The sequence below is a fragment of the Cucurbita pepo genome, chromosome 19 (genome assembly GCF_057944985.1).
Source record: "Cucurbita pepo subsp. pepo isolate OVF chromosome 19, ASM5794498v1, whole genome shotgun sequence".
Lineage (NCBI taxonomy): Eukaryota > Viridiplantae > Streptophyta > Magnoliopsida > Cucurbitales > Cucurbitaceae > Cucurbita > Cucurbita pepo.
Genome location: NC_141816.1, coordinates 9,856,050 through 9,869,590, shown reverse-complemented (window position 1 = coordinate 9,869,590; position 13,541 = coordinate 9,856,050). Strand labels below are relative to the sequence as shown.

General features: G+C 37.3%; 3 protein-coding genes across 3 annotated transcripts; 1 reads left to right on the top strand and 2 right to left on the bottom strand.

Annotated features, from left to right (window-relative positions):
* On the top strand, positions 1-2,564 carry LOC111782304 (triacylglycerol lipase OBL1). Its single transcript, XM_023663163.2, has 5 exons — positions 1-391; positions 476-669; positions 827-860; positions 976-1,589; positions 1,670-2,564. The coding sequence occupies exons 1-5, from the start codon at positions 70-72 to the stop codon at positions 1,937-1,939; spliced, it is 1,434 nt and encodes a 477-aa protein (XP_023518931.2). The 5' UTR covers positions 1-69; the 3' UTR covers positions 1,940-2,564.
* LOC111782305 (Remorin family protein) lies at positions 1,921-4,636 on the bottom strand. Its single transcript, XM_023663164.2, has 4 exons — positions 3,526-4,636; positions 2,775-3,135; positions 2,560-2,641; positions 1,921-2,375 (listed from the first exon to the last, which is right to left on the bottom strand). Exons 1-4 carry the CDS (start codon positions 4,082-4,084, stop codon positions 2,169-2,171), a joined length of 1,209 nt encoding a protein of 402 aa, XP_023518932.2. The 5' UTR covers positions 4,085-4,636; the 3' UTR covers positions 1,921-2,168.
* A 3,962-nt stretch (positions 4,637-8,598) lies between these two features.
* LOC111782143 (uncharacterized) lies at positions 8,599-10,170 on the bottom strand. The gene has a single exon (XM_023662945.2). It carries the CDS (start codon positions 10,060-10,062, stop codon positions 8,869-8,871), a length of 1,194 nt encoding a protein of 397 aa, XP_023518713.1. The 5' UTR covers positions 10,063-10,170; the 3' UTR covers positions 8,599-8,868.
* Between the last annotated feature and the right edge of the window lie 3,371 nt (positions 10,171-13,541).

Below are 13,541 nucleotides of genomic sequence, written 5' to 3'. Positions count from 1 at the left end.
GTAATGTAACATGAACCCAGATAAACGTTGGAAGATCCAGGGAGTTGTCCGAGATCTTGATCGCCACCCATGGCTGCCCGTCGTGCTTATAACTGTAACAGCGGCTTCTCCGACAGCTATATGCTTCTGAAGCCGGAAGAGGTGAAATTCTTGGACCTGTGGCGCCTCCTGTTTTCAAGTAACCTCAAGAAAAGGAGATTTTTAGATTCGAGTCGCGCCAGAGAATACAATTTCTGGCATAGATTCTTCATCTTTCTATCTATTGTCGTCCTCAAGCTCCTCGGATTTCTTGCCAACCCACTCGCCTTGTTCGGCTTCTACCTGGAGTCCTCCCTCAACGTTTTGTCTGCCAACCACGGCTTTAGAGGCATCCTCCTCAATATCTTGCGATGTAATTCCCCCTCAGGTTTTGTTTTCCATCTCAAATCCCTGTTTTCATACAAACCCAACTTTTTTTTTTCTTTGCTTTATGCAGTGAAGTTGAAAATACCGGACAGCTCATCAGCAGAGTACCTGTCGTTGATTGGTCATTTGGATAGCAGAGTAACGTTGGACCAAAGCATAAAGCCTGGCGATGTCAACTACTTTGGAGCTCTCTGCATGATGGCTTCTAAAGTCGTCTATGAGAATGAAGCACATGTTCTACAAACAGTCAACGATGTCTGGAAGGTGCACTCCATCACTTACCAATTATTTAAATTTTAGAATAAATTTGTAAGAGCTAGTTGAAACAATTAGATTATCAATCACAAAGTCGAAACTTTGAAACAAATTTTTAGTCAAATGTTTTGCACTCTAACTGATCATTTTTCTTCTTTAAATGTAGATGGAGTTCTTGGGATTTTTCAACTTTTGGAACAGTAAGAAGAGAATTACTCCTTTTCTGCTTTGCTTCTCAAATATATAATTGTTCTGTTTGTGGGCAACGGCAACTGATATATAATTGATAATGGTGTTCTTAATTGTATTTACTAGATTATCAAGAAAAATGCTCAACACAAGCATTCATGATGCGGGATAAAAGGGTTGATCACGACACTATAATTGTGTCTTTCAGAGGCACAGAGCCCTTCAATGCCGATGACTGGAGCTCCGACTTCGACATCTCTTGGTACGAGATCGAAGGCATAGGAAAAATCCATGGTGGATTCATGAAAGCACTTGGGTTGCAGAAGACCCATGGGTGGCCCAAGGAAATAGACAGAGAAGATAAAAGAAGGCCTTTGGCTTACTACACCCTAAGAGAAAGGCTAAGAGAACTTCTCAAAGAAGATGAGAGAACAAGGTTTGTAGTGACAGGGCACAGCCTGGGCGGCGCTTTGGCCATTCTATTCCCTTCTATTTTGGCGTTCCATGAAGAGAAGTTGCTGCTGGAAAGATTAGAGGGAGTTTATACATTTGGACAACCTCGAGTTGGAGACAGAAAATTCGGAGAATTCATGGTGAAATCACTGTCGCAGTACAAGATTCGTTACTACAGATTCGTTTATGGTTTCGACATGGTCCCTCGGCTGCCCCTTGACAACAACACTTTGATGTACAAACACTTCGGTCCTTGCATTTATTTCAACTGGAACTATGTTGCGCAGGTAAATGAAGCTAACATTTTGGAATGAAACAAACCCTTTCTAACAACTTGAACAATATACTTTGTTTTTTGCGCTTTCAGATTCTGGAAGAAGAGCCATTCAAGAACTATTTCTCAATCGTGGGAGCGGTACTGATGAGAATCCATGCATGTTTCGAGATAGGAAGAAGCTTCACAATTGGGTGGCGAAGGGGAAAGGAGTACGAGGAAAGAATGTGTTTTAGAATCGTGAGGTTGCTTGGTTTGTTATTGCCTGGAATTCCTGCTCATTGTCCTCAAGATTATGTTAATTCAACTCGCTTGGGTTCAACAGGTAGTCTTAACAGCGAGTATGATGTTAAAATTGAGTGAAGACTTTTCTTTTAAAAGGAAAAAAATTGCCATGTGATTTGAATGGCAGTTCAAAACATGGAGTACATCAATTTTAGCACCTGCCCCAAACCCAAAAGCCACCTACAGTTTCTTATTTTACAACAATTGTACATTGCTTGCAACATCTACGATGACACAGAACCAATCAAGCTACGCTGCTACTGTAAATTTCTAAGACGATAAAACTACCAGATGCTACCTTGAGAAATCAGGAAGCATGGCAGATGAACCAACGCTTGAGCGAACCAATCCACACCTGCTTGTGGAATGGGAGAAAGTTGTTGTTAGTGTTGCAAACTCTCTGGTTCCGATCACCCCCAGACGAGTTCCTCATCTTGTGTGCTTTCATCTGTGCTTTCCTCAGCTTTTTCAATATCTTATCCATTGATGATGATCTTGCTCTTTCAAGTTTCATCTGAATCAACAAGGTTCATCATCAGCGAGCCACATAGCTACTTCTGGTTCTACTACATTCCCATTCTAATTTAACCAGGACCAACTTCTTATAATATTCTAAGACTTCTTTATGTTTTCTCTTCAAGTTTTTTCCAATGAAACAGAGTGAAAATAGCAGATTTTGGTGCTAAAAGTGGCCCTACCTCAAGTTTGCGTATCGCAGCTTCAGCTTTTGCTTTCTGCAAATTCTCCCATGCTGTTATCTTGGCTTCTTCTCTCTGCAACCTAAACGTTACGTTTTGTATCATTGGAAACAAGATCAGTTCAATGAAATTAGAACTTCAAAAATAAATTTTCATTCAAATAAGAACAAGAGTAAAACACAAGATTTTCTCAAATGATGATAAGGGACACTTACTTGGAAACCTGAATAGCTGCCTCTGCAATATCCAAAGTTGAAGCTCCAGTTTCCTCAGCATTTTCATTCAAGTTTTCTAGGTGTGGAAACTCTTCCTTGGTCAGTCTGAGCTTACGCCCTTTGGATCTCTGTATCACTGTGGCTCTTTTGTCTACCTCAACATCTCTCACTTCTTGTTTAGAACAATGATCACTCTCCTTTCCGACCATAGATTGGTGTGTTGAAGGAGATGAAGAGGAAAGCGAAACATTCCCGAGAGGAGATGAAGGTGTGAAGTCCAGGGGGCTCATTTGGGTTGCCACGTTTCGTTGCGAAACAACGCCCCAATCCATAGCCTCATGGGAACCACCATCTTTTTCATCTGTGGATATGATCCAAATGCCATAAGAAAAAAAACATCTTAAGAACCAACAATCCCCAACTTAAAACTATGTTGAATCAAACTATCTTCAATATCTCAACAAAATGGATCTCCAACATTCAAATCATTAAGAATGAACATGAAGAGACAACCTAATCCCAACATAACAATCTAACATTATCGTGATCTAAACGGATAAGAAAGCAAGAGATACTTGATTTCCCACTCAATCACTGTCATATAGAAACTGTTTTTACTTGATATTAACACTTGGTACAAGCAACCAAACCTGCGCATCATTTAATACTAAAGACAATAAACTTCAATTCAACTAAAATGAAACAGATTGCTCAAGACTACCCACAAGATAAAGGAAAAAGAAAGAGATACCTTGAAAACTTGGCAGTGGCGACTCGTTCAGTATATCTGACCATCTGGGTGCAGAAGCTAATCGTTGCATGGTACACTCAGGATAGGATTGTCCCCTTTCGATGCTACCGCCATAGCAGATAGAAACACCATCAGCCACCAACACTCCAGTGGAAAGGGCAGAGCCTAATTTGGAGGTGTCGAAACCCCCATTTTCGGTAGTGGGAATAGCCGGAGAATAGTTAGAGTAATTAGAAAATCCAGGCGACCCAATAGGGCCACTCTTGGACTTGGGTCTTCTCTGTAGGTGAGACTGCAAAGTCCTGCTGAAGCCATTGCCCATAATAGGGCTACTAATCCATCGCTCGGCATCCTCCCATTTGGAGGGGAGTGTCCTGCCGTAAAAGGGCGTCAAGGCGGCGACAGAGGCATTCCTCCGCCGGGCGTTGTTATTTGGCTGAGGTATTCGCTCGGAGCTGCACCCCCTTTGATTCATGACATTGATCTCCCAGTGATTTGGGAGTCCAGGGCTTGGAAACGCACTGAAGTTGTGGGAAGAACTGCAACTTCTTTCCTTCATTATGAACAGTACAGCACAGTAACAGTAAGAAGGGTCTCTGCGTATTGCTTTTTTTTCCCTACGTCTCTATCGATGGAATTTTGCTTTTGACACTGTTCTTTCTTCCGTCCATTTTTGTCCCACACAGCTGTAGCTTGTAGGGGGTTTCGGAAACTTTTTCCTCTTTCCTTCCTTTTGGCGCGAGGGTAGGACGTACAGCAGCGAGCCTAGCTTCCCTTCGGTTACTATAAAATGGAGTGAATTAGAGGCATTGGAATAAAGGGTACCGAAGGAAGAACACAACCAAATTGAGAATCACATAAGATTTATAGAATGTATGAAAACGGACGAACTTCGCATTGAAGATGATGCGAATGTTGAAAAGAAGTTGTACGAATAAGGAGATGTTTTTTTTTTTTTTCCTTTTCTTTTGGTGTTGGATCAATGGTGAAATTCGTAAGCTTTGATTTGGATGAAGAGTTTGTTTGATAGCAAAATTTGGAGTTATTAATGGAGAGATTTAGAATTAAGTGAATTTAGAAGGTGGGTTGGTAAAAGAAAAGAACAAGGGGACATTGAAATTGGGATAAAGTGGAAGATTCAATTGCCTCAAAGAAAGATTTGTTTTTTGTTTTGTGGAATAATGGCAGCTCTGCTACATGAATTATTAAAATAACAAAACAGCCTTCCAATATGGGTTTGGTTGCCTCCTTCACATGCCATTCGCAATTTGGCCTCCTTTTTTCTTTTCTTTTTCTCTATATGCTTACAGAACTCGAGGGCACTGATTTTCTTTCTTTTTTTTTTTTTTTTTTAAGGAAACTTACAAAGTACACATTTTTAATTTAATGTAATTCTTATTAAATACTCGAGTGTGATAGTTGGTTGACTTCTTATTAACTCTCTCTTATTTTGATTTTTTTAATAGTTCAACCCAAGATTTAAATTTCTAACATTTTGACGGAAGATATATATCTTAACAAGTTGAGTTTGTCCAAATAATGTAGATTTACCCATTTTATAATTTAGTATTGCTTTTAATATTTAAATGTTACACTAAAAATTTTCGATGAATAAGTTCTTTTTGAATAACATACTTTTGAAATAGTTTAAGATGAACCAGCTTTTTACAAAATATTGTTAACTTGAGAATATTCAATTGATTTTAAATTTAAATTTAAGGATGGAGTAGTTTAAAATGAATCTTGAAAACAAAATTAGAAATAGAAGCATATTTTGAAAATTATAAAAGAAGCTATTTCCATGTGCAAATGAAGACAAAGTAATGGGAGTATGCTTGACATGAGGGACCAAAATATGCATCATCAATCTCTATCAATGCTGGCTATGTGACGTACAGGAATATTTTTGAGTAGGCAAATACGGTGAATACTTCATGAATACTCGTTTTTAACATTCACTACCAACTATTAAACAAATACTCGGTTCTTATCTACCTAATGGCTCAACTTTATTATGCCTCTTATGCGTGATTTTTTGTATAAGAAATTTTTAGAACAAAATGAAAAGATACTAGAATCCAATATTAATAGAGAACATTGATTCGTATAAAGAAAATGAAATGCATTTGGAGACGAAAGAAATAAAGAGACATAAAATAAAATAAAATAAAATGGGACATACATCCGTTGTGGAGAGGTTTGGTACATGTGCAATGTCTATATAACAAACAAAACCTCAATTATTTGATTATCACAGACACCTCTCTTGCTCTTTTCTTACACACTTCATTACGCCTCTCTTTCCTCATTTTAACTTTTACCCTTTTTAGTTCAATAATTTTGTAGATTATCCATTCTTTTCCAACCATGTTTTTACTTCTTTAATCACGACTTGTACTTTCAACAAAAACACTTGATTACACCCACTTTTAAGGAACACCCAAACAAAAGAAGAAGAAGAAGAAGAAGAAGAAGAAAGGAGGAAATGAAGCTTGCTTTGCTTTGCTTTGCTTTGCTTGCCTCTAGATTGGGCCCCCATCCAATCCTCCTTCAACAGACTGGATTTGGAAAGCTCTGGCCCAATTCTAGTGTAAACATCTTAAACTCTAATTAATTCCACCTTTTCATATTAATTAGAAACCCAATAATGTTGCCATTTGTGCGTACAATATTCATAATAATTCGAAAAATCGCATTGCTGGCTAGTAGGGACGACCACTTAAAACATAATTCCCAATTATCAATAGTTTCATTATTGCATGAATTAGTTTATACAACTGGAGAAGCATGGATTTTGTGGATCATCTTCATTTCATTTCATTAAAAACTAATGAAATTGATATAAAGTTAAGGTCTTTTCGTGTACCTTAAAGTGTGATACCAAGGATTTAAAGCAAAATCCCAACACACCCTCATTATTGCCTGGATCCTCATCTAACAAGACAAACTTCGTCTGGATCACAACAGCAGGTGAGCCCACATTGCCAGGCCCATTGGGCCACACCATGTCCTCTCCAATGACCTATATTATCCTTACCCTTACCCTCCTTTCTTATCAAACTTATATCACCGCAATTCTCTTGTTTTAATGTTACTAATGTATTTATAATTAATGATTAATGCAATTTAAATAATTTGTGGTATTAAATAATAATATTTTTTTTGTCTGAAAGGAAAATTGTAGGCATCTTCGTCCTTGACTGCATTTAAAAGAAAGAAGACAGTGGCCATCAGATCACGTGGAGGAGGAGAAAGAAATGGGGCGGTGGTGGCACGTGATGAGTAACGGTCGGATCAAGTGGTTGTAGTGGCGGTGGAAATTGGGAAACGACCGTTGCAAAATTAAATACAACTAACTTCCTTATTAATTTACAAGGCCGGGGATCTTTGAGACTAATTAAGGAATTAAGAAAATAATAATAATAGTAATAAGTTGAGTATTTATGAGAGGGAAGAAGGATGTGGAGGTGGTAAAATAATGATCCCCCCCAACTCAACTATTTCAATTCGCTTTTGAAATGGGCTGTCCAAGCTTATCTAATTGTAAAAACATCCACTTTATTTATTATTAATACTTTTATTTATTAGACCCACCTGCCTAAAATATTAAACAAATCTCTGTGTAAGCATATATAGTAGTAATATGTGGGGGTTGCAGCCCAAATAGTAATTTGAATAATGCTATATTCTCAAAGGCGGGGGAAAGGATAATTTGAATCTGATTTTAAAGGTAAGTCCAACCACGTGGTCGGGAAAATCAAAGGCTCCGCAAAAGCGGAACTTGTTGGTGCCACTGTTGAAGGTTGTGGACGGAGTACTTCCGACCTTCCGACCTTCCGACCTTCCGACCTTCCGACCACACTCAATTTTGAATAATTGCTTACATAATAACATCAATCCATGAACTCACTGTCTATCCTCTTAATTATTTGCCAATTGCTTTTTCAATCAAATGGAACAATTTCATTGCATTCTACAACTATTATTTATGCTAACTATTTTAATTTCTTAGATATATTAAACGTCAAGTTACTATTATCTTGTGCATTACATTTTTGAATGTGATATTAAAAAAATAAAAGAATATAATTTTAAAAATAGTAATGGCTCTAGTTTGTTAGAGAAACATTATATTTGGTCATATTTAATTACTAGTATTCAATAATTGAACTGATTGGTCCAGTTCTGAGGAATTATTCATATTGGACCACTCAACATTAATGAGTAATTTTAATGTTCAGCGACTAATTTTCTCTTGTTTTCTAACTCTCGGCTCACATTTTCAACCCTTTGAAAGAGAATAGCAGAGACTTTAGGTTTCCATTTGTTTTTTTTTAGTTTTATTTGAATAATAATTTCGACAAACATTGATGATATTGAATATAACAAAAGTTAATAACAGGTTAAATGAAAAGAATTAGTATAGTAGAAGAAGAAGAAGAAGAAGAAGAAGAAGATTATAATAGGTAAGGGGATAAAATGAATGGGTGAAATTGAACCCACCGCATGCCAAAAAGTATAATAAGAGGCAGCTTTATTGTTTTCATGTCTGAGATTTTCTGGGGAGAATTGTAGGCAAAAGAAAGAAAGAGAGAAAGGAAAGGAGATGGAAGGAAGCGAGGATGAAGAGAGAAAGTTGGCTCATTTTCCCAGACGGTAACACCCAGATTTGGGCAGCTCAAAACTAAACATGTAATCCAAAAGATAAGATTTTGCTTTTAATTTCCTTACGCTAAACGACGGACACCCTTTTGGTTGCATGGAATAACATGATTTGTTGTCCCACGCCCCCTCCCTCCCTCCCTCCCTCCCTCCTCCTCTCCCCCCCAACCTTGCGCCTTCTTTCTCCTATATATATATATATATATATATATATATATTTATGTATTTTTTTCATTTCATTTTCTCTGCTTCTATTTGTGTTTCTTATTGGATAGATGAGAAGCCGAGAGGGACCCATTCATTAACGTCTCTTTTCCATTCAAAATAAAAATTAATTTCCCACACGTGCGCTGGAACTTCCTATTTTCCATTGTATAATATATGAGCTGGATTTAAATACACAAAATAATATAATAGAATAGATCTTCTTTTCTCATTTATCATCATTATTCATATACATACATGAACGGGATACTACGTAATGTAAGTTTGTAACTTTGACCGTTTCGTTGTTTTTCCTTTTCCCTAATGCCATGATTTTATATGTGTATTATATGATATATGTAAAGAAATAATAGTAATGACTGGAGGGGAGAATAAAAAATGCAAACCCGAGACCTTGAAATTTTAAAAAACAAACACAATCAGGAATCTGGGCAGATGGGGGTTGGGATGGCCGTCCTATGCCCGAGTAACCGACTCCGCCAGCTTCCCTATTCTTTCCACCAGTTCTGGGGAGAGCTTCTTTGCGGGTTTTCGTTCCTTTTCGGCTCGATGCTCGAACCCCAGCGCGTACGACACTTCCTCCGAGCTCCATCCGGCTTTACGGAGAACGTCCGAAAACCGATCTGTTTTCAGAAGCAGAGCGTCTAGAACCGCCTGGTTGTCCACTAATAACATCGCTCCTTCCAAGAATCCGGACGCTGAGACCTGTACCATCTCCGAAATGTCCGTTTCGCTCCAACCTCCTTCCCTCAAAGTCGATCCCATTTCTTCGATGTATTCGTTTACCCATTTCGGAATCCCCGACCTCGGCATCTCGAACACCCTATCCGGTGAGGAAGATGTCGACGAAGATGAGTTTCTCCGGCGGCGATCCACCACGGCGTCGCTCCAAAACTCCACCCACCTCGGTGTTCTTGCTCCGGTGTCTAGGCTCCGTCGCAAGAAGTTAGACGAGGAGGCGGCGGATTTTTCGCTGATGGACCTATGCCTTTTGAGAAGGTGGGTATCAGATTCGGAGCTCCGAAATAGGAATTCCCGCTCGAAGAAATCGGATAGATCTAAACCGCAAAAGGAGATCCGATTCTCGTCGACTGAGAATATCGGGTTCCCCGCCAGGGAGGGGTTGCAGGGAATGTAGCAATGATTGAAGAGGGGAATCAAAAGGGGCGCTCTCTTCAGAGCATTTCTCGCGACCCGTATGGCCTTCTCCGGGTCTAAGGGCCTCGGACCCCAACACTTGGACCAGAACGTATTCTTGGCGATTTGGATACTGATGGCCGCAATTGGAAGATCAAGCGTGGCTCTAAGATGCTGCCTGGCGCCGGAAGACCGCCAATCGGGAAACCCAGGACCCACCGGCAAACCGGCGGACAATACAGCTCTGAGATCCGGTGGGAAAGCGAACCCAAACTCGGCCTCGGCTCGAGCGAACTCGGCGACGGAAAGCCCCGATTGCACCTCTACGCCGGCTTTGCGCAGATGGGTCATCACCTTCTCAGCCAAAGAAGAAAAGGAGAGAAGGCCAGCGCGAGGGGGATGAGAAGGAGTGATGGCGGCAGAGGGAGCAGCTGCGGCCCGGGCGGAGAGGCGTCGAAGTCCGGCAATATGAGCCGGATTGAGACCGGCCATCCTGCGGTCGACGTCCACCATTGGGGGGCCAGAACTAAATGAAGCAGCGATAAATGGAAGAAGAAGAAAAGGTATATTTTGCCGAGGAAAGGATTTGAAGCGAGTGGGAGAAGGGAAGATTTTGGAATTAAGAGGAAGTTGAGGTACTTATAGAGGTAGAGCTGGAAGAGGCGAGAGGTGTATGTGTGAAGGGAGTGGACCCCACTCTCAGATCAGATTTTTTAAGTGAGTGGTTTCTTCTTTTCATACAAATTGGAGTGCTTTTTAATATATATTATATATATTTTCTTTTTAATTCCCAAGTCCACCGTAGTAATTTCACTCCTTTCCCACCCCACCCCTCATCGTGCAATTTTCTTTTTTTCTTTTTTCTTTTTTCTTGAAAACCGTGCATAAATCATATTTTTATTTCCAATTGACTTATCTCTATCTCTACATATTCATTCCTTTTTTAAAAAAAAAAAATATGTTAATAAGTTTAAATTTTACTGACCTTTAAGATGCAACTTATAAAATAAAACAATTTTTTTTTTTTTAGAGTAGCTTATTGATTATTTGTCATTGTCTTTTATTTATTTATATATATAATTAATGTCATTTTAATTTTGTAGGGAGGAGAGTTTGAACGTTTTATCTTTTCATTTGTGGATCACATCTTTCTTTCTTGAAACAAGATTTAATTTATTCAAAAATCGATGGAATTGCATGTCACGAAAAATAAGATTTGAGTGAAATGGCACAAACTAGAAAGAACAAAAAAACATGTGATTGACACGTGAATTCGTCTTATAAACGAAGCTGGAAATATGTCATTTTCACAAAATTACAACAAGATAGGTCTATTTGGTTGGTGGATATTGAAAATGGCCCTTTTTTAAGAAAACCATGTAACTTTAAAATATTTCCTACTTCTTAACAATACTTTTTACTAATTAAGTATAAAAAATCAATTGAAATATAGTTCCACCCAAATAAATAAATAAATATACATACATATAGATTATGTATTTGTTAGACACAAATGGATAGTTTACATTTTTATCGTTTAATAATGTCCATTAACTTTTTAAATGAAATTGATGTTTGGTGTTGCATCTATTCGATGATGGTTGAATTGATAAAATTCATATTTATTAGATAAAGAAATAAATGTTCATAAATACATTCACCCTTTTTTTAATTTTTTTTTTAAAATATCGTTATCATCGCCAATTTTTGTAGTAAAAAATTATTTATATAAAAGGATAATTGTTAACTATTTTAAGACTTCTCAATATCTAACGAACAAATCCATTGTTTTGGCCATCATTTTTTTAGATGTGAGCATGGAATAAAAGCTAAAACATGTTTAATTAATTTAAAATTTGGATTAAGACATCTAACTATTCAAAAAGTCACCTTTTAAATCAATTAGAATAAAACCAAACTTGATTTGATAATACATTAATTTATAAGTATTCAATAAATTTGAACATGATTTCATTACAAACTCATCGCTATCAATAGGTTTATAAGCATTGACATAGGAATGAAATGACTAATGAGCACAAGAGATTTGTTTTCTATCGTTTGAATTAATATGATTTAGAGCAAAAACAAACAAATAAGTGTTGAGTCAAAAAAAGCTTTCAAGAAATAGACAAACAGCTTTCTACGGTTGATTTTTTTTCTTCTTTTTTAATATTGGTTATGAATTGATTTTAATTATAAACAAAATATATTAATAGATGAGTTTTAATGAAAGCCAGAATTGCAAGTTGCAGAAGGACTTCTGAAGTGGGGGGGGGGGGGGGGGGGGGGGGAGAAATGGAGCAATAACTTTAGAATAGATCCAAAGTTAGGGTAGCTATGAGAAGAAAGCAGAGTGAAATAGATTTGTAGGGGCTTTTAGGTTATGGACCAAAATGTGTAATAAATACAAAGCTCACCAAACATTTTCTTAAGCTACAAAAGTCTCATGGAAAGTCACCATTGTTAACCTAAAGCGGAACCACTTGTCCACTCTAAAACCCATGCTTTGGTGTTTGCTGTACTCTCAAGTCTTTTTCCACTAGCCTTTTCTAGCCTACAAGATGGGATTTGGGTCCATTTTTTCCCCACCCAAAATACACAATAGGTATCCGAGTTATTAATTGAAATGCGATATGTGGTCACCACGTTTCTTCAAAAACTTGTCATTGGAAGTGAAGGTGTGAGTGGGATTGGTTGCTTCAATTGCTGTGGCCAAAGGACGGACCACAGCCTGATCCTGAAAGGTCGATGAAAGAAACCCAATGTCTTGGGGTTGTGTTTCTGTTTCTTACTATGATCGCAGAGTTTTCTCGCAATAAATTCAATTCAGTTTCTAAAGTGAGGATGTCTCACCACACGTACACAAGCTCTTGAGTTCGACACGTGAGTAGAACTTCGAATTTTGGAGCCATAATTTATTTGGTCATTACCAAGAGTCAACATCTCATCTAGCACCAATGTAATTTTAGATTCTCTATTTTCTTTTTCCTTTTCTTTTCTCCTTCCAAAAGACTTATTTAATATATACCTTAATCATTTTATTTTAACTTGGTATTAACTTCAGGTCCATGCTTGTTTAATTACGTATTAGGAAGTTAAAATATGATTAATTAGTCATTAATTAATTTGTTGGAAGAGTGTCAAACATCTAATATAACTAACCGGTCTAGTGGGAAGAGGTATGATAAAAGATAATAACAATAATAATGATAATAATAAAGAGGGAGAGGGAGAGAGAGAGACATACAAGCACACGAGTCTTCCTAACGAAGATTGATTTGAGAAAAGTAAGTTGAATGAGATTAAGGATGTTGACATTAATAAATGGATTTAACCTTTTTTAAAATATTATTTTTAACGGTAGTAAGAAAATATTGAATAATATTAAAAAAAAAAAAAAAAAAAAAAAAAAAGTGAAAAAAATTGGGGCACTCGTGTGTGGTGATTACTTTGGGGTTGGTACCCACTTTTACGAAAGCCAATCATCAAATGTTATGCACACGCACAGTTAAAAGCTATAAATTAAGGGGTGCGATGGGGATTGAGTACGCATCTCTTCATGCGTGTCATTAAAGAATGAGGTTAAAGTTTATTATTTTTTTATTTCAAGGAGTGCACTTTGCTTTACCCACAGCCTGCTTCAAGTTCAAGGCATGTAAAACCTAAACCAAAACTTTAAAGCTTGCTACTTGCATTATTATTATGCTTTTTTATTTTTTTATTAGAAAAATATTCAAATTAACCCTCCCTTTTCTACTTTGATATAATATTAAGTTATATATATCTCTATACTAATATGATAATTCTTTATGACTTCTATTTATTTAAATACTTAAATTTCCAACGCATAAAAATTAAATCAAGAAATTACTCAAATGTATATTTTTTTTTCCGTTTTATTTATAATGTTTAAGCATATGAAAAAAACGGTTGAGGTGTTAAATTTGTGTAGGGAGCAGTTTGGTGGGGGGAGAATCAGAGATGCCTGG